General features: G+C 42.9%; 1 protein-coding gene across 1 annotated transcript; it reads left to right on the top strand.

Moving 5' to 3' along the window:
* Nucleotides 1–19,573: 19,573 nt before the first annotated feature.
* Nucleotides 19,574–20,006, top strand: TICAM2 (TIR domain containing adaptor molecule 2). Its single transcript, XM_086480055.1, is given in 2 exon segments — nt 19,574–19,773; nt 19,775–20,006. Coding segments are annotated over 2 exon segments (432 nt in total).
* Nucleotides 20,007–20,698: the final 692 nt, after the last annotated feature.

Genomic DNA, 20,698 nt, shown 5'->3' on the forward strand with positions numbered 1-20,698 from the left:
ACTCTGCTACTCTGTAATTGCCACTGTCCCCCAGATCCCCACCATCACTAACTAATTCATGGTCCCTACAGCCAAGGCTGCCCTCCATTACCACCTCCCCAGCAGCTCCTTCTCGTTACTGACCAGCAAGTCCAGCTCTGCCTCATCCCTGCCTCACCCCTCCAGGACCTATATCACAAAGTCATCCCTGACACCCTCCAGAAATCTCTCTGGTAGCTCATGTCCCACTGCATCTCCCTTGCAGCCAATGTCAGGGAGGTTGAAGTCCCTCAGGAGAATTGTGATGGGTAACCAGAGACTTTCTCGTATTCTTTGACCCTCCCCCCTGATCAGGAGGTCAGTAACATCCTACCCCAACTCAGCTGTGTCACCCCTTTCCCTGCCTCCTCCCCCAGCCCTGACCTCCTCACTCTCACCCACCTGCCACCCATCCCATAGAGGAGCCACCCCTCCTCCATCATCCCTACTGGACTCTGCTGGAGAGCTTGTACCCATCCAAGATGACACATGTCGCAGTCCCACCACATCTCAATTACTCCAGTGATGCCCTGTGTCATGTGTATGTCCAGTCCCTAGTTACCACCATTCCCTTTATGCTACTGCCTCTTCCCTCAAACTTATCTGACTAAAATACTTACAGAAGTGGCTGTCTTGAGGCAACATCTGTCTGTGTGTAGCAAAAATAATTATTCTGCTTCCATTCTTTTTGTGCTTCTGTTGCAGACTGATGATGTCTACTTAAAAGCCTTTTATGTCTGCAGAACACTGCACATTCTTGTAAGCCATCACACAGAAAAATATTCTGGACTTGAATTCACAACTTTACCTCCCTCTAATCCATCATAAGCCACACAGCTGCCAGGGGTAAAAGAGGTAAAAACTTAATTCTGATCAGACAAGAGGATTTTGGATCTTCCAGCTGTTACACTCCACAGGGTTCATAATTCTAACACAATTATGAGACATTTCCAGGCCCTCCCTCAGGTGAGGCAGGTGGAGTTTGTTCCATTTCCTACAGCCAGGAATAAAAGCTTATTATCACTTCTCTGCAAGTAATTATTTCTAAAGCACTGTCCAGGCTGACTTACCCTTTGAAGAACTATTTAAAATTATAAAACCAGAATTAAAAATAGAGAAATAAATATTACTACTATTTAAATACCAGTGTTTCCCACCAGTTATTTAACAATGAAAAAAGGTAAATGAACAGATTGAAATAGCACAAATTATTATTATCAGACAGTATTGATTAAAAAAGCCAATAATTCTCATGTATATAATCTAAATTAGCATTTTAAAGTGCTTCTGTTACAGGTTCATAGGAAGCATTTGAGTCTCAAAACAGCCATTCCAAGGGCAGGCCTTGAGCCAGAAGAACCATAGCCAGATTTCAGTTGTTTGTTGGAAAACTTTGTGATGCCTGGTGACAGAAGTGGAAAGAGCCAGACAGGTATCTGAAACAACTCTCAGAGAAGGAGCTTAGCAAGAAAGAGCAGATCAATGCAGTAATGTATCTTTAACTGAATGAAGGAAGAAATAAGTTGGCTTTAGGAGGAGCAATAGTCTTGGATATGTGGTAACACCCTAGGTGTCTAAAATGGACCACAAGCTTCATAGGGAGCCTTTTGGAAGTGCTGAAGTGCTTACTGCATGATAAAGTGTATGTTTAAGTTTCCTTGTCCTGTGTATTTTTTTCAGTTTGTTTGCACGAATTATGGTGTGTTGCCAAAAAAAGCATCTAACACCATAGTGCCTTCAAATCATAGGATCATGGAATCATAGAATATCTCAAGTTGGAAGGGACCCATAAGGATGACCGCCTCCAACTCCCAAATGGTTCTTCAATGCTACAACTAGACTCTTTAAAGACAGATATGTTTTGAGAAGTTTCACGATCAGAAGAACTGAATAGCCAAAAGAAAAATTTGGTATCCTAGTTCCTTTTCTTTTATTGGATAATTGTCCTGATTTGGCTGGGATAGAATCATAGGCCAGCCATGCTAAGCAGGCCATTAGCAGTTTCGAGTCAGCCAGGACAGCTGACCTGAGTTACCTATAGGTGTAGCTCATACCATAATGTCATGCTCATCATAAAAGAGGACGGTTTGCTGAGGAGAGGGAGCTCCTGTGGGCTTCTCCTTGCTTCTCCTCTGGCTTTCCCTGCTCCTGAGGGCTCAATAGTAATTTCTCTGAGTATAACTCTGAATATCTCTGTTGGTATTGCTGTTATTTCATTAAAATCTGTTCTCAATTCCACCTGTGGGTTTGCTCTCCTTTTTCCCAGTTCTCCTCCCTGATTGGTGAGGGGTTGTTGGGTGACAGAGTGACTGTTATAGTTTAGCCTTAGGTACAGGCTAAATGTAGACAACAATGCTTCTCTCTTGGGGAAAAAAGAGCAAAACTAGTCCTATCCACTACTTGCTCTCAGAAAAGCCTATCTTCCACCAATCTGAAACCAGAGTCCTAGCTAATGTTCCTGTGACTCCTCATCATGCATATGATCTCATCAGAATTACATTCCTTTGTGAGTGACCCTCCCTGGAACAGTGGTGCATTTTGATGTGCATAGGATATATCGGATATTTTGTTTGCTTGCTGTAGGAATCCAGTAACCACAGGCTGTGTGGATTTTCCTATCACCTAGACAGGCTCTGATTCACATCAAAATCTCACATGCATGTTCCATGTTAGGAGCTGTACAATCACTGTAATGCATATGACCCTTAAGGAGAGTGTGTATCCCACCTCCCTCCAACACCCAAAAGACAAAAAAAAAAAAAAAAAGGCAAAAAAAAAAAAGCCAGATTATAAATTCTTTGGAAATGTGGGAATTAAAAAACAATGGAAAAAAACTCCCATATGTTTTAAGGGGCTTACTGGGGTCTCCAGACAGCCAGAGAGAAGTCAGCTTTTGTATGACTAAAAGCACATTTGCACTGCTAATAGTGCTGATGACCTGAGCTAAACATTAGCTTTTAGGTCTACTTGTTGCCTACCAGGTGAGGACAGGAAGCAAAAACCCAACAACTATTCAACACTTTGCCCATGCTGATAACCTGTGTCTCTTCTCTTGTAGAGTTTATGCTACAATGCTGATGATGGAGTTAAAGAAACGGGGAGGTTTGTATAGCTGTCACAAAATTTTTTGAAAAGGTTTTTCTCAAGTGTGACTCAGCACCTAAATGTCTATGTGGGTGATAAGATAGCTGTGAAAACAGCCTCCTCTCTGTGACTGTTCAGTGATTTGCAGATTTGCATTTCTTATTCTTTCAGTAGCATTGCTTGATGAGAAAGGTTGGCTGTTCAGCTGATACAAGCCTTAGGCAGAGTTCTCTGTGATATGTTTAGGAAATTACTACAAGGACATCAAAAAATAAAATTTAAAAATCGTCATCCAAGTGTCAGCTCAGATGAATCTGGATTTCATTATAACAACATTGCATAATAGAATTTCAGGGGGTGAGAAGGTAAGGGAAGTGAATATGCAAGCATGAAAAGAACAGATATTTCACAACCATTGGCTGTTACAGAGGCATCACATCCTGGAGGCATATGTTTATGTTCAAACCCAGGAATATATCCAGAGGAAAAAAAGCATCCATTTTTTATTCTTCAGTACCCAGCTAAATCAAAACCTACAACCAGTGAAGACACAGACCTGGTACTTGATCAAAAGAAAAGGGAAATCAAGGGCTTAAATTCCATGTGAACCCCAACAGGTTTTGAGGGGCAAAGATCACCTTCCTAGGAAACCTGGCTCAGCAGCTATCAACATTGCCTCCCTCTCTATATTATTCCCATGAATATTACAGATTTGGGGCAGAATGGGACATGTCTGGAAGGGGTTTGGGCTTGTTGGTATGGACAAAGCCCAAGCTTTTCCCCTGCCTATCTTGCCAGAGGAGGGAGGGGTTGTTTTTGACCCAGTCAGCATCCTTGAGCAAATGAACCTGCCAAGCCTGGTCCCATGCGTAAGTCCAATGATTGCAGATCTTTCTAGGCTGAGAAAGGCATTACCAGAAGGACTCAACTCTTCCAAAATGAAGGGAAATTATTTAGCACTTCTTTTGAAGCTGATCAGTTGTGCAGTACTTTTTTCTCTTAATATACTTAACCTCAAATTGAAAATATCAACTACAATTATATCAGTCAAAGTCATAGTTCACTGTGGTGCTCAGTGAGACATGTAGGATTAATTAACACTTCATGGCAACTCTGACATGCCTTAATATTGCTGCCAGCATGGAACCAATGGGGAGGAAAAAACAACCTGAGTAATTCCACCTAACAAGCTATTGAAAAAAAAATTATAACACTGCTACTCAGGTTTCTCTGGCAGCAGAGCGTTCATATTTAATACACATCCTTCTTTTAACTACACAACCAAACTGATAGTGTATTATTAACTTCCCGTATTCATTTTTTTTACAGCAGATAATACACTTAGATCCAAATAGGAGTAGATCAGGTATGATGAGATAAGATTTTATTATGAAATGGAGGAAGCCTGGCTTGGTTTTTCAAGTTGGTAAATCACTTAAACACATGTTGGAGTACATCAGTTATGCCTGTATCATTGAGATTCTAACTAAGGATGTGTTTAACTGCTTTGAATAAAGGCCTTAACTAGTGAATAAATACCTAATAAAATGTGAGAGGTGAACAGGGCCTTCTCTCTTATGATTCTGAGGTTTATCTTTCCATAGTAATTTTACACTCCCTGACATATCCGTAAGTAGCCTAATTGTTATAATATTTTTAGGAAAACAAAAAAGCCTGATGAGTGTTTTGGAGGCTGTTGACAGCTTGATTTGAAAGCAGTGAAAGATAATAAACTCTTTCATAGGAATTTGACTGGCTCCATTGTATCTGAATCATTAAAATCTTCTGAGAATCCTTCTTCAGTACTATGTGTCAGGACACTACAACATTTATAGTAATTTTTATTATTGTTTATATTAAAATAAATAAATAGGAATACGATATATTCGGAGTGTGGTAAGCCTAAAGAGTTTCGTTTGACATACCACTTTAGTCTTTTCCTTTTTTGCTCCATCTCTTGTGTAACATGAGTCAGGTCAGAAAATTAAGTCATCCGGGTAGATATTAACTGGTTTAGCACGTGCAATAGCAGTGCAGAGTAACAAAAGTTATGAGCCAATGACAGCATAAAATAATTCCTGTCTGGGGTTTTTTTACAACTTTTGTCACTAACTACTTCAGAATAGTTTTGTCTAATTAAATAGTTCATCCAAAATACCCAGTTAGTGGCAAGAGTTACGAAACGAAGTGCCAAAGTCTAGTTCAAAAGAAATCAGCAAGTGATGCATTGTCTTTTAAAAATTTACCCATAATTATCTGTTCTATAGAAAAAGGACTCTAATTTAAGCAAGGACTGAAATTTTATTCAACTGGTCTGACTCCTTAGGTGGTAATTCATGAAAGTGGTTATTTTTAAAACTTGTGTGTATCCTGAACACCAAGGGACTACTCAAACCCGCTGAAAATATAACATTACCTTGATTATTGTCTTCCACATTACTGGTTACTATATAATGAAGTCAGCTTAGTGGGAACCTTGTGCAAAATTTAGCTTTATACACAGTGTCAGTTTGTGCAGTCCAAACTGCTGCAGCTGAAACACATCTCACATTAGAAATTCTGAGGAAATCAGGAGGTGATCCTAATGGATTGATGCTTAAATTATTTGAGAACTGAGAAACCTGATCTTCCTAGGGAGACTTGCGAAGCAGACTGCAGTAAACGTCAGGCCTGTGAGGAGCCAGGCTTGAAGGCAAGACATACTTCCTAGGGATCTCGTTTCTCAGCAGCTGTGGGACTAAGCAGAGCATCAGTTCCACTGGTCAGCAGCAGGACCACTACACAAAAAAACCCACAAAGCCTGTATGTACGTGTACATCACCTAAACCAACTGTCGACTGAAGACCTGCAGCAGGTCAGTAAGGCTAGATTTTACTCAGTGGCAGGATGACAGTCCACTGGAGCCTCTTCCTGCCAGTCATAACCTGTCGCTGGTGTTCTCTGCTGGTGAAAATACACCTTGTGTAAATTAATTACCTGCTTCAGCACACACCAAAGCTGTTCAGGCAGGAGCAGGGCTTGCCTGGCTGGGGAAGGAGTGGAGGCAAATTCTGCAGGTAGTGGTGGTTGCATTTGTCAGAGATCTCACCTGTGCCAGGCACCCACCTGGCACCTGTGGGCAGCAGCCATAAGTCATAATTTCCTTTCACTTGCTGAAGTATTTACCGCAGACAGATGATCTGGTCCAATACACTTTAGATATTCCACATGAGGAGAGTTTAATATTTTAATAACAGATTTATTTATTTGAAGATATATGATATTACATAGGATTCTGATTTAGGTGAGTGACACACCAATGCACTGAAGTCACAACCCAAGCACGATATAGCAATTGTGATATACAATTGAACCACAATACAAACATGATTCCCATTGCCAGTCTCTATATGCTCTTGTACTTGGTTTGCATGACAAGGTTTTGGTAGCAAGGGAGCAACATGGTGGCTGCTATGAGAAGCTGCTAGAAGCTTTCCCCATGTCCAATACAGCCAATGCCAGCCGGCTCCAAGATGGACCCACCACTGGCCAAGGCCATCAGCAACAGCGTTAGCGCCTCTGGGATAACGTGTTTAAGAAGGGGGAAAACTGCTGTGCAACAGCAGTCAGAAGAGAGGAGTGAGAATATGTCAGAGGAACAACTCTGCAGACACCAAGGCCAGCGAAGAAGGAGAGGAGGAGGTGCTCCAGGTGCTGGAGCAGAGATTGCCCTGCAGCCTGTGGTGAAGACCACAGTGAGGCAGGCTGTCCCTCTGCAGCCCATGGATGTAAATCGTGGGGCAGATATCCACCTGCAGCATGTCGATCCTCTTGAACTTTGATATTTAGAGATGAAAATGGAAGGCAAATGTCTTAATTCTGGAAATACAAATATAACTGCATTTAAAGAAATTGTGAAATTTAGCACTGTCTAACATCTTGAAAGCAATGTTACTAATAAAAAAGTATGTTGTATATTAAGTTAAACAGTGAATGACAGGAAAGAGAGAAGTGTTTTGAGATGACACGGAGGGATTTTTATAATATAATATATTTCTTCTTTTGAATGTACTCTTCAAACAAAATAAAGTTCATGCAAGTTCAAACTTAGTGATGTTCTTGGAGTTTGGTTTTATGGCAACAGAAATAACTACGAAGCCAAGATCCCCTGCTCAGGCTTTCATCTACCCTGTCCCTACTTCTCATGGAGCTGTGACTCTTATTTTTATGCTCCTGTGCAGATAACAGGATTAGCATATGACAGTTTGTAACTCCAAACAGGGCAAGTCAGTGTGAATAAACATGCAGGGTAATTGATTTTACTACTGCATTCCTCTGCCGAGGGATGCAAATAGCAGCAGTTCACTGTGCAGCAGAAGCCATGCTGTTTCCCTTCCCTTACAACATTTTGGTATCTGGCAGTGAAAGATGACCAGTAGCAACACAAATTGTGTGCAAGTGCAATTACTGCTGTAGAACTAGCACAGTAGAACGTGATTTTAATTGTGTGACTTTAATGGGGTAGAAAGGTGATGCCTGGGGGTGTCTTGTAGTGATAATGCACTTGGTAAGGTCAGACCTTAAAACTCAAGAAAAAAGTGAATGGTAATCTTAGGGACAAAGTTTTTTCAGATCTTTCACTTCATAAACAGAATCAGCCTGAAGGCTGTATATGTATATCTCTGTATGTCCACACACGTATTTCTACTGAGAAAGATGCCTTGGATGTCTTTTGAGTAGGAAAAACTACAGCCATAAGAGGAGAGCAAACTTGCTTTGTCAAAATCCCCATGAGTTTTAGGGGTTAAAAATTCTATAAAATGCAAAAGCATTGTCTGTACAATGCACACAGAAAATGATACCTCTGTGTGTAATGCTTTATTATGGGACCAGAAAGCTGCAAATCTGTCTGCACCTGTGCTAGAAGGCTGGATGATTGAGATGGCAAATTCAGAGTATAGGAGCAGCAGAACTCGTAAAAGAAAAATATTTGCGCTTAAATGTAAGGTAGATAGTCCACAGCAGCCTTCCATGAGTTTTATGTCTTATTAAAATAATTACTTGAGTATCTGGAGTCTCTGGTACTAGATGGCATATATGGGAATGTGCAGATCCAAGTGACCGAAAGAAGTGGGAAGGTTGAAACCAAGTGATGCAAGGAGATGCTGAAGAAATCCCAAGCAGTGAGTCTGTTCAGAGGGGGCTGATGTATTGTTGTGCTCACACCAGTCCTTGAAGCAAGGTCAAATATTGCTGTGTGAGGAGCTTTTGACTTGTGGACCAGGCCTAACAGGGTGTAGGCCTTACTGGCTATATCAGTAGGGTACATGTTATGAAGTGACAAATGCGGTGTACAGCTGAGCTTCAGCTGGGTTGGCTTAGGGCTCTAACAGGTGTGTGGTGGCAGGTGGAAATCAGGCACGGGGTGCTGCTGCCACCCCTGCTGTCACCCTCCCTGCGCTTCTGATGGGACCCAGCTCTCCTGCAGGAAGGGACTTAGACTCACAGTTCACTCTTCATCACTGCAGTCTTCAGCTGCGTATAGTAAATTAGTAAACTGAAAATGGTTTCATTTATTATGCAGTCTTAAGCACTACTGATTCAGGTGCTGATCTGCTAGGGGATGGGCTCTCCTGTGGAGGAAAGCCTTCCCCAGCAAAGTAAACCACTTGGATTTTTCCTGCCACATATGTTTGTAGCCTTATCAGTGCTCTAAAAGGATTAAGGAATTAATTTTATGAGACTGATATGTCTATCCCAACTTTTAAAACCAGAAGAGCTACTTAAAGGTAAGTGTAAGCTGTTGATTAGCATTAAGGTATATCATTCTAAATTGCCTGTGACCCCTGTTAAGTGAGGAAGGGCCTGTCGTATTGCCACATCTTCAACATTAAGTACTGTCAGTTCTCAACTATCTGCAGTGACTAGTGCTGGAGTAAAATGAGTAAAGCAAAGCGATGGATAATGGAAATTATATTTAAATGATGGTCTAAGAACATGTGGTGAGACAGTACTGGTGAAGAGGAAGGCCAGCAATGCTTGTGTTTTGATGCTTAGGGACTCCTGAAAGGTTACTGAAATGAGCTGGTGCGTGCCTTGTGCATGTGGCTGCACTGCTTCCTGACTCACCAGCTCTGTGGAAACAGGTGTCTCCACTGCCCCAATAGTGGAAGGCTGGCTGTGCCAGCATCAGTGCAAGAGGAGCACCTGATCCTGACAGCCTGCTTATGTTATCCAGCTGGCATGTTTCGTCACAACTTACACTGTTGAGTTTTCGGAGACAGAAGCTGCCTTGTTGTTGCACGTCTTGCACAGAGCTTAGCACAGTGAGTTCCCAAGCTTGGTCCAGCATCCCATTACAGTTTACAGCCTGTAAACAACTGTATGAAAGAAGATTTCATGGGAGCCACAGACCCTTTGGTACTGCGGATCATGCAGATTTGTTGATTCAGCTCTCATGTCTTTATGAAAGACATAGGATTGCAGCAGAAAGACTGTATCCCTTGTTCTGACCTTCCGACTTGTACTGGACAGCTGCTAAAGAGCTGTAAGAGTTTTTTCACACATGCTTCTTGAGGACTGTGCTCTTCTGTGCCACATCCTCATGTAGTTTTGGGGTGAGTTGATAATGACTGGCAGATGCAGTATAGGTGGCCTCTTCCATTACTGTGTTTGCTGGCTCTTGTCTCAAGCAAATTCACGATAGACTCATTTGGGAATCCATTCTCTGGGGAAGTCAGTGTTCAAAAGACCTGGTTTTATCTTTCATCTGGAAAAACGACATGTAACAGTGTTTCTAGATGTAGATTTGCATCTGTAAGCTGACCACTATTGCACCTATGGTCAGGGAGTGAGAGGAAGAACAGGTATACTAAAAGAGGTATTTTTCTTCTGCTATTTCATTTAGCTGGAAGAGTTCATTCTTTTATGTAAAATTGTTGCTTGCAAAAGCATGAATAATCAGAAAAGGCTTTTTAAAACATATGTTTCACTTTTATGCTTGAACCCCCAAGGTTGGTTACCACTGAGAGAAAGGCACAGACTCTTCCTGTCTTTAGTTCATAACAACCTCAGCTCCTTTCCACTTCTTGCTTCAATCACGCATTAGCATCATGCCAAGAGTATAATCACCCAAATTGTTCAAAAGTACACAATAAATATTGGGCACACTCGTGCCATGAAAAAATGTAATATTGCCTTTTTATCCTCTACAAAACCATTCTCTCTTTTGCATTTTAAACCATTGAGTATAGTCCTGGCCACTGTTGATGGAATGGCACAATGTTGGCTTGACTCTGATTTGCTTATATAGAAGGCTATAACATTATAAAATCTGGCATCTGAGAACAGAGGAAATAATCTTAATCCTCCATGGAAGCACACTGTGTTATTGTGCTGTGCCTGCAAAAGCACAGCTCCAAAGAGGAACTGTTTGAAAGAGTCCAGAACAGAGCCACGAAGATGGTTAAGGGGGTGGAATACCTCCCTTATGGTGAAAGGCTGAGGAAGCTGGGTCTCTTTAGCTTGGAGAAGAGGAGACTGAGGGGTGACCTCATTAATGTTTATAAACACGTAAAGGGCGAGTGTCAGGAGGATGGAGTCAGGCTCTTCTCAGTGATGTCCAATGATAGGACAACGGGCAGCGGGTGCAAGCTGGAGCATAGGAGGTTCCACATTAACATAAGGAAAAACTTTTTCATTGTGAGGGTGACAGAGCCCTGGAACAGGCTGCCCAGAGAGGCTGTGGAGTCTCCTTCTCTGGAGACACTCAAACCCGCCTGGACACGTTCCTGTGTGACTTACTCTAGGTGGTCCTGCTCTGGGAGGGGGGTTGGGCTAGACGATCTTTTGAGGTCCCTTCCAACCTCTAACATTCTGTGATTCTGTGATTCTGTGATTACAATCATACAGAACTTCATATTTGTCTTGGACAAAATCATTCTGTCCCCAAGTAGTATTGACATAGATTTGCCAATTTTTATTCCTGCTCTTTCCTTTCGGCTATGAGCCTCTGTTCAGTCTCCCTGTCTATTGCTTGAAACCTATGCAGGCACCATTTCTTAAACTTTGAAAACCCCATGTCATTGTCTCACTGAGACATATATGGGCTGCATTTCTTCTGTATTTCTCCTCAGCCCCAGCAAGGACATATTAGTCTAACTCATGATATCTCTTTAACCATGTTAAGGATTGGTGTGCCCACAGAGTGCCTGTAATCACAGAAGCAGTCCTTCCGAAACAAACTGTAATGACCAGATCTGGAGCCTAGCTCCCAGCACCTGCCTGGGCTGGTGCTCTGGGACCTGATCACTGGATCAGCTCTCTGTGTTTCAAGTGTGAGTGCGAACAAAACAGGGTAAAGCTGAAGTAACTGCCCATAGAACGATTTAGTAGGGAGGTCTGTGGCTGGTGTGACCAGAAGCTGTGCCCCCGTTTGGTGAGCACAGTGTTAATACAGAGGTGTGTAAACCTACAGCGCATGGCATGAGGGTGTCACATGGTGGTGCTGCTCTTCAGCAAATGTGAAATCTGTTCCAGTAATGGCAAGGAAAAAAGCCACACCTACCACAGTGTAAATACCTTGGTTTGTATGTGTGTGTGTATGTGTGTCTACACGTGGGCTTTCAGGCAGTGCAAGAATGGCTCATCCATCTTCTATCTCTGTCACGGCTGGTAAGTCAGATACTGAGATTTTCTCATTCTGCATCTGCGTAGCTTGTACACATTCCTCTTCACAGCATATGTTTCAAGTTAGCACCAAACAAATGATGAGCAGGCCCTGGGTCTGGTGTGGAAGAATAGCAAATTGCCAAGGAAAGAAAGTAAATTTTAAGCTTCATGAATATGTTCACAAACAGGAACCATTTATACAATGTAGAAAATAGCTTTTTTGAATTTCAGCTTAGAAATACCAGTTGACAGGATTAGAGTCACGTCTTTGTTCTTGGTGAGCTCAACCTTTTCTTGGTGCTATGTTCCAAAGCAAACATCAAAGATGTAACAGCTAACAGGCAATCTCATTAGTGAAATGAACTGTGCCATTATTATGAAATCATGTTATTGCCTTGTGCCTTTGTCAGAATATTTCCTCATAACCACGGTATAAGGACAAAGAAGGCACATGGGTTGCTGGAAGAAGTAATACACTTTATTAAATAATTGACGTAACAGAGAGAAATGGACAAACTTTAAGTCACTCGAGCCTTTCTTCACATTTCCAGGTTTGAGCACCTAAAAGCTTCTCTGATTTTTCCAACTCTATCAGTTTGTCTGATAACATCTACCAGCAAACCACTTCCTGCTTCGTTAGGGTCAGAATTGGTGTACCAGGGCGAAGAAGAACGCTGATTTCCAGTGGGCCTGTCAATTGATAGACCACTCTGGGTTGAATCAATTCAATTAAAAATGGCCAAACCAGCATCTAAGGCTCTTAGACACATTCATGTAATATAAATGACCATTGTAGAAAAATGCTCTGGCTGTCATAAAACCTTTAATTTTTATATTGCTTCATCAATAAATAACTGTTTAAAAAGGTCAGTCTGTAGTTGATGGCTGTGATTTCTTAAACACTGCATGAATTCTTGTGACCTGATGATAAAATTTTTAGTGCAAGTGTGCTATCCTAAGCAATTACACATTTCTTTGGTTTTATTTTTCTCTCTGTGCTTAAGAACCATTGCACACCTCTGTTGTTCTATGTGTAGATGAATCAAATAAAAATCCTGATCAGAGACAAGTTCTTTGAGTTCCTTAAAGCACTTTTCTCATCACAGACCACATGGATAGTAGTACTTTGGGGCAGGTAAGCATGCTTCACTCACCACCTAACTCAATGAGAATCTTTTCACTGTTTCTGGTCTGATTTCCACTGCCCACATAGGGTTTCTTCAACTCAACTGTGGAAGAGATTTTGAATTTTTTTTATCCAAGGCTTTGTATTTATTATCCTGATATTCAGCATTTTACTGGATTTGGTGTATTTTTTGCCACTTGCATTGAAAGAGGATTAATGCATTGTACAGCACACTGTATCATATATCAACTTTGCCTTTTTTTGATTTTGATGGAATTTGGTGTCATCCTTCTGGTTTGGAGGTATACCTAACACTCCAGGTGCTCTGCTTTGGACTTTCAGGATCCAGAGACAACTAGCAGCTCTTGGTCTCTGAAGGCTGTTGGAGAGGCACCCCAGAACATGCCAACGAGTGGCTAATCCTGGAGGGAGGGAAATGATCCTCCCCTGCAGCCACAGCTCCAGCCTTCAGTGCTGGCAAGCAGGCTTGGGAGCAATGCTGGTGAGTATTTTGCCTTCTCGTGTCAGTCCACAGGGAAAAAGCTCTGAGTTGTCATGAAGTCAGCTGCACAGAAGGAACAAAATCAGAATGAATGAGTTTGGTTGTGGCGACTCCAAAATGGCATTTGGAAGGTTTGCGTCAGCACAGAGCAACACAAACCATGCAGAGATAATTATCTGCCCAGCTGCAGCTCCAGGATGTTCTCTGCATGCCTGTGGTAACATCTCAAATGAAGACAGAGAAGCTGACCATGATGTATTTGTGGGACGCTGTGGCTAATGTGGGATATGCTAAAAACACCTAACAAACTGAATGGCCTAAGCCTCCTCCTGACCTCTGTCCCCAGAAGACCCATCATCACCATGCCTGAGAGGGCCCCGCAGTAGCCCATGGCCTCCTACTCCAGCGTGTGCCCAGCTGCACCTCTCCAAGGCACCCCATGGTGCCGCCCCTGCCCCCACCGTGGGGAGGGAGGGCATAGGACTTGGCACCGACCTCCTCACACAGATCTGAGACATGCTGTGTTGGGCATCTCAGAGGAGGGACGTCAGGAGCAAGATCTCACTGGTAGTGGCCCTGGCATCCCTCCAGAGACGTCTGCTCAGTGCCAACATCTCTGCTGTGTGAGTGCCATGTGTTTGTGGCGTGGAGCAGGGAGCACACAGGATGTCACAGCTGGTGCCAGAGCTAGCCAGGGAGAGGGATGGAGTTGTTCCCCCTTCAGGGACTGAAGGTCCCACTGGCAACAACTTGGGCACTGCCAGTGCTGTCGCTGCTGCTCAGGAGGGCATGAGAGAGAAGGTCCTGTGTGCTCTCCCCCCAGAAAGCTGTAGGTGGGCAAAAGCTCTTTTGATTGAGAAACTCCAAGGACATGATCAGGCTTAGGGGGAGCAGAGCCAAGCTAAGCTTTTCCCTAGCTGTAGGGAGGTTTGTGGGTGTGATGAGGTGGAGCAGGTGGGAGAGGAGCCACAATGATTCTGCTTTTCCCAGCTCTGTGGAGAAACAACCACCAGAAAGTTCCCTTTAACTTCCAGATGTGCTTCTTTTCAGCTTAGAAGTGAAAATCTACCTGTGAAGGAGCTTTGCAGCCTATTCTTGCTGTCCCAGGTCACTCTTGATCAGCATTGGTGACCATGCAGCCATCAGCCATAGCACAAGTTCAGGTGGTTTGTATCAGATAAGTTACCCCTCAGGCGATATCAGCTGGGAGATGTCACAGATCCAAGTCTGTACTGCCAGGAGCCACTGAAAACCCCAGACTCCCTTTTGCTAGCCCTTTTGGGATGAGTCCTGCCTCAGGGTTTACCTGTGTGCCTAGTAAAAGACTGCAGCAAACCAAAGAGTTTACTCAGCACTGATGCCTACCTGCGAGAGCACGCGCACAGACAAGTGGCTGGAGGGAAAGAGCTTTTTGCACAGCATTTGGGACAAGACGAAGGATGTGCATCAGCCTCCTCCTAGTGCTCCAGCGTCCGTGCTCTTGCCCTGAATCACAAAAACATGAGCATGGGATGTGAGCCCCAAACCACTGAAGAGTTAGTGAGCACTCTGTTAAAGCCAACAGCGAATTAACATGCAAACTTGTCCCCAGGTTAACCAGAGGGAAGTGCTGCCAGCCATCACACCTGTGCAGCTGGAAGCAAGTGCAAGAAGAGGCAGTGCTACACCCTCTTATATATCTCTAGGGCGAAGAGTCAGCTTTGGCTCCCATAGCAGTGTTATCCCAATGACAAGTGGGGCAAAGAAGAGAAACACCTTTCAAAGATAGCAAATGACACATTTCCTTAGTTTTTATTATTTTTATGTTAAACACAACTTTGAAATATTCTGTGGATGTATTTGTCACACTATGAGAGTATGGGATGGCTTTACGCAACTGCAACTTTCAAACACCCTTCTGAGAAACCTTTAAAGTCACATAGTATTGATATGCTGTCTTCTCCACTTTTCAGAAGTGTTCAATGTAAGATATGCTACATATATTTTCCTGCATGTCACGGTTTAAGCCCAGAGAGCAACTAAACACTGTCCAGCCGCTCTCTCACTCCTCCCCACCTCCCATTGGAATGGGGAGAACTGGAAAAAAGGTAAAACTTGTGGGTTGAGATAACAGTTTAATAACTAAAATACAATAAGATATAATAATAACAATAAAATACAATAACAATAATAGTTAGAAAAATGAATATAACAAAAAACAAAGATAAATAAAACCCAAGAAAAGACAAGTGATTTACAATGCAATTGCTCACCACCCACTGACTGATGCCCAAGCAGCAATCAGCCCCTCCCAGCCAACTCCACCAGTTTATATACTAAGCATGCCATCCTATGGTATGGAATATCCCTTTGACTAGTTCTGGTCAGCTGTCCTGGCCTCGCTCCCTCCCAGCTTCTTGTGCACCTCCTTGCTGGCAGAGCATGAGAAACTGAAAAATCTTTAACTTAAGATAATCACTGCTTAACAACAACTAAAATATCAGTGTGTTAGTAACGTTATTCTCAATTCTCACACTAAATTCAAAACACAGCACTGTACCAGCTACAAGGAAGGAAATTAACTCTATCCTGGTCGAAACCAGGACACTGGGGATTCAAGCCAACAGGACTTGTTGACAAGCCTCTTCAGCAGTGTTATTGTCAGTGGTGGTCTCTCTGGATGCTCTAGGAAGGATGTTCTGGGAGAAGGCAGCTGACTGGAGGATGCTGCTTGTCTTTCTTGGCCAAGGATACGTGTGTCAACATGTTCCTGTTGACACAAAGTAGGACTTCTAGAAGAGGTTCTTAAGGTTAAAGCCTCTTATTATCCAGCAAGAAGATGAGGAATAGTTCCTCCATGGGATGACCTCCATTACCTGAAAAGGTAGTTAGTGTTTTCTTGTGCATAGGTGAGATATTGAACAAGGCAGACACTGAAGGTTTGCATGTGAAAAAGCATCCCTCGCTGAGCAATCAGGTGGCTGCTTATTGGCAGCCTTTTAGAGGACAAATGCCCTGTGTTCATGGCCTGTGAACACATAGGCTGACAGCAGGCTATGTGAGCATACACAGAACAAATAGTCAACTGCTACATGGGATGCATTTCCTTATCTGCAAACAGGATCCTGAATGACGCAGACTCCCCTTCTTGAAATTAAAGCTGGAAGGAGACTCCTGAAAAGCAGAATTTGTATTTGCCACAAAGGATTGCCATTATTCACAGGATCCACTTTTCTTTTGGCCTTTCTGACACTGGTAATAAAAGATACAGACATGTATACTACAGATGGAAATCTTTATAGAAAGCAATTGACGCAATGCCTTGGGAGTCTGATCAAACATTCTTCTAGGGACTGAAAAGCAAAAAACACACTTTTTAGAAAATTGCTTTTATAGGGAAGGAAGGGCAAGGTAGTTGGTAAGTGTGTAAAACGTCTAAGAAAAGATCATGTCTGTGTGTGACAAACAATCTCATCACCCAAGTTCTTCATCTCACACACATGCTGAATCAACGAACCTTGTCTTAGAGAAGACAGGATATCTGACTGCTTACAAGCAATCCACTATTTTTCCAATGTGAAAAAGAAGATGAAAAACATTGTTTTTTTCTTTGGTACAAGACTCTTTCTTCCATCTTCTCTGAGTGAGTGCGGTTTGATGCTTTTCTATTCTTGACGACCTTCATACTGTTTTCTGTTCTGCAGGTTGGTAATGCTGCCAAGAGAGGGCAGCAACCTAGCACAGAAACTGCACTCCTGGCCCTATACTGGGTCACATGGGAATTTAATTTAAGGGATCTTTAGCACTGTGTCTGCTATAATTACTGCTCAATGCACTTAGTCCGCTGCTAGCTCATTCTCACTGCAAAAGCAAACCCTGAATTGTTCTCTTTTCTTTGCGTTTTCTTTCAAACAAAAGAAATAAGCCCAAACTTCTGCTGAATAATTTGAAAACAAGATCTGTGCCATGGGAGCACGGCCAGAATACACCAGGCACTCCTCTGGAGATGCTGTGTAGAGATAACAGGCAAGCATACAGCTATACTGTATCTTTATTTCCGTGGCAAGACATCCTCGTTGTTCATGCTGTCAGCTTCCTACTGCAGGCTGCATTACCAATAATACAATGCTCCGTTCCCTAATGGGCAGCATTTTCTTTCAAATCCCCCATTCCTGTAAGATCCAGAGGCACCTTCTGCATGTGTAAGGCTGCTTGATCAGTTATCAGATATGCTTAAAGACATGCTTATTCCAATATTTATTGACTTGATCCATGCTGAACCTGTTTTAGAAACAAAAAAGTAAGCTGTTTTAATACAGTTAATTATTTTTACCCCAAAAGGAGATGCAGTGTTTTGGCCCCTACCTCTGGAGGCAAACTGCCCATATTTTTGAGACTACAACATTAAAACACAACATTCACAGTGGATTTTCACTTAATGAGGAAATTGTCATGGCCTGATGGAAAACGGAGGTAGAGAGGGAGAGGCTTTGCATGGGCTTTGTGTTACTGTGGGACAAAAGTGCTGTTGCTCTCTGGGGCTTTGCTCTTCCCATGTCAAACATGTATGCTGGCTCTTTACTCAGTCATTCAAAAACACCTGAAGCTCTGCTGATAAAATGAAACTAATATTTAAGGACAGAAGCACAGTGTGCGGAGCTAGATGGGGCTAGAATGGTGGGAAAGCTTGAAGCGCTGGATGGCTCCTGCTGCCTGTGCTATACTTAGACTTGAACAGACTAATGCTGGCTTAACCTTGTGTATAAAAAAAGGAAAAGCTGTGGGTCAGATCAAGACCTAGTTGCAGGAGACCTTGACGGGCTTCTCAGGGCAGGAGGAGCTGAGAGAGCACTAAGCCCACAGGGAAGGCGTTCAGCTGGTGTCAGACAGGGATTGCCTCACGTCAGAAACCTCTCTGGCTGGCGAAGGGAAACACCCATGGTCCCACTGGTGACCCTGCCCATTTCTCCTCAGCCAGGAGGCTGCACAGCAAACAACAGTTTAGGGGGAAGGAGATGAAAAGGGAGGAAGGGAAGCACGGGGAATGGGAGTGGCAGGGTTACACCAGGCAGACGCTGCTCTTGGTGCAGGTGCCACTGCCCTTGCCTTCCGAGGCCTGATTCTGCCCTGGATGTCCTCTGTAACCTGGGTGAGGGCATGGAGCCCGGATTAATTCAAAGGCTAATTCAGTTGCCTAAATTCCCTGGAGGACATGAGCCTTGGCTGTACTTTCATGCTACAGTTAAAATGGTTTGGCAGCTGCTGAAAGTGGCAGGATCCCTCCTGCCCTGCTCTCCCCTGCAGCATTTGCAGAATTAAAAACCCCAGCTCCTCCAACTTCTTTACGCAAAGGGAGGATGCTCTTCTAAGTTCAGCTCAAGCTGTGCAAACAATTAAAGAAATAAACAGCAATGAGACAGCGAAAGCCTGGCCATTCACTTTTCTGCAAGTGCTGCGCCTTGTATCACCTCCCCAGAGCTGACACACTGGTTTCATAGTGCTGCTGGCAGCTGGGCAGCCCCTGCGTCTGACTGTCACTGTTTTCGGTGGGGGTGAGAGCGCAGACCACACAGAGAACGGATGAGCTTCCACCCTGCCATACATATGCCAAGATCTTCAGCAAAGCACCTCCTTTTGCAGCTTAGGAACCACAAAGAAGAGCTGGATGCCCCTGGATACACTTTCCTGTTGGTGGCAGCTGATGGGTCTCCACAGGCAGCACCTGGCCTGCTTGCAGACTGGAAAGTGCTCAGCATCAGGTTCATCAGCAAAAAGAGTAGTGAACTATTGAACTGGAATATCAGCTTTCTCTCAACATTTCTGCCTTCTTTCATTAGCACAAGTAATAACTTCCTTCAAACAAGTTTGTTATTTAAAAAAGGCAAGGAATTATTTTTTTACATTGTCCTAACACTCAGTAGTTCTTTGCTTTTTTCTTTCTCTGAGGTTGTTTTTTTGTTGTTGTTGTTGTTGGGTTTTTTTTTTTAAAGAATGGAGAAAGCAGACATTAGTCACACCAACAAATCATTTTTGGATGTGTGTGTTTTTCATAATGGACAGTACTACCTCCAGACAAATCACTCTCAGCAGAGAGCAGCAAAAAGCTAACAGCTTGTGTACAGGTCTAGGAGACTCCAAGCCAATTAATGAATTGTGTGGCCTCTCTGCTGAAATCAGAGAGCCCACAAGCAGGGCTTCAGGAGTTTGCAGCAGTAATGACACTACTGAGGCTGTTTCCTCTGTTTGTAGTTCTGCATGCTGACAATGTTGCAGATGAAGCCATCCAGATGCAGAACCTGCTGCTGACTAAGTTTTGTGTTAAATCCAGCATAATCTCTGCAGCAATGACTTGTAGTGAACATGTCTTGGAAAACTCAAGGGATGCTGTGAAAGGCTCAGCATGGACTATTATGCTATCGAAAAAATTTTCTGGATGGATCTTGGTATGAGTTTCAGTCTTTCACCTCCCTTGTCAGTGCTCTTAACAGCATAAATTACAACTCTGTGATACCTGTGAGGCCACTGAATAACCCACTGATCCAGGAGAAGACTTTTTCTGTTTTGCAGGTGGTTAATGCCCTCTAAGAAGATAGTCCTGGCTTTGCAAAACAAGTGGAGAAAATTTTCCACAAGCCTACATACAGGTAAAAGTAAGAGATACAGAGGGAGGAGAGGACGAAACCAAAACTAGAGCATTGGTCAAGGTGAAAAACTGTCAAGACAGACCATGTTTAGAATAAAACAGAAGTGATACTCCTTGCTTTTGTTTCATAAAGGAAGGGAAACTCTTCTTTTGACTAAACTAATAGTAAAGTTCTCCACAAAGGCATGTTAATTAAATACTGCTGAATGCATGCTGTATAGGAAGGCATGCCTTTCACGGTGTCTACTTGGAGGTACATCATACTGCCAAACTGAAACCCTAGCTGTGTTTGGCTTTATCGTGTGAGCTCTGCCAGGCATGTCTTGTTTTCCATTAACACTGTACAGCTTTTCAAATCTTGTAGCTGATGCTGAAAAATATTAATAAAAGAGGAATATTTGTCATCACAATGAAATCAATTCATTATTAAAGGCACTCTATGAAATATACTGCCGCTTTGAGAAGTGGGAATTTCAAAGATACTTTATTTTTGTTACATTTGGGATTTTTTTCTACAAAGAAAACATTTTCTGATGTGTTTTATTATTTCAAGAAACATTTTCTTGGCTCCTTCTGACCAAATATTGGCACATTATTTAAGGGAAAACTTTTGACAATTACATAGCAGAGAGTAGTGTGGGAGACTGTGTTTGTCTTCAAGGCAAGTGTTCTGAGCTGAGGCTGGAAAAGGAGAGCC

This window comes from Leptosomus discolor, chromosome Z (assembly GCF_034619465.1).
Source record: "Leptosomus discolor isolate bLepDis1 chromosome Z, bLepDis1.hap2, whole genome shotgun sequence".
NCBI lineage: Eukaryota > Metazoa > Chordata > Aves > Leptosomiformes > Leptosomidae > Leptosomus > Leptosomus discolor.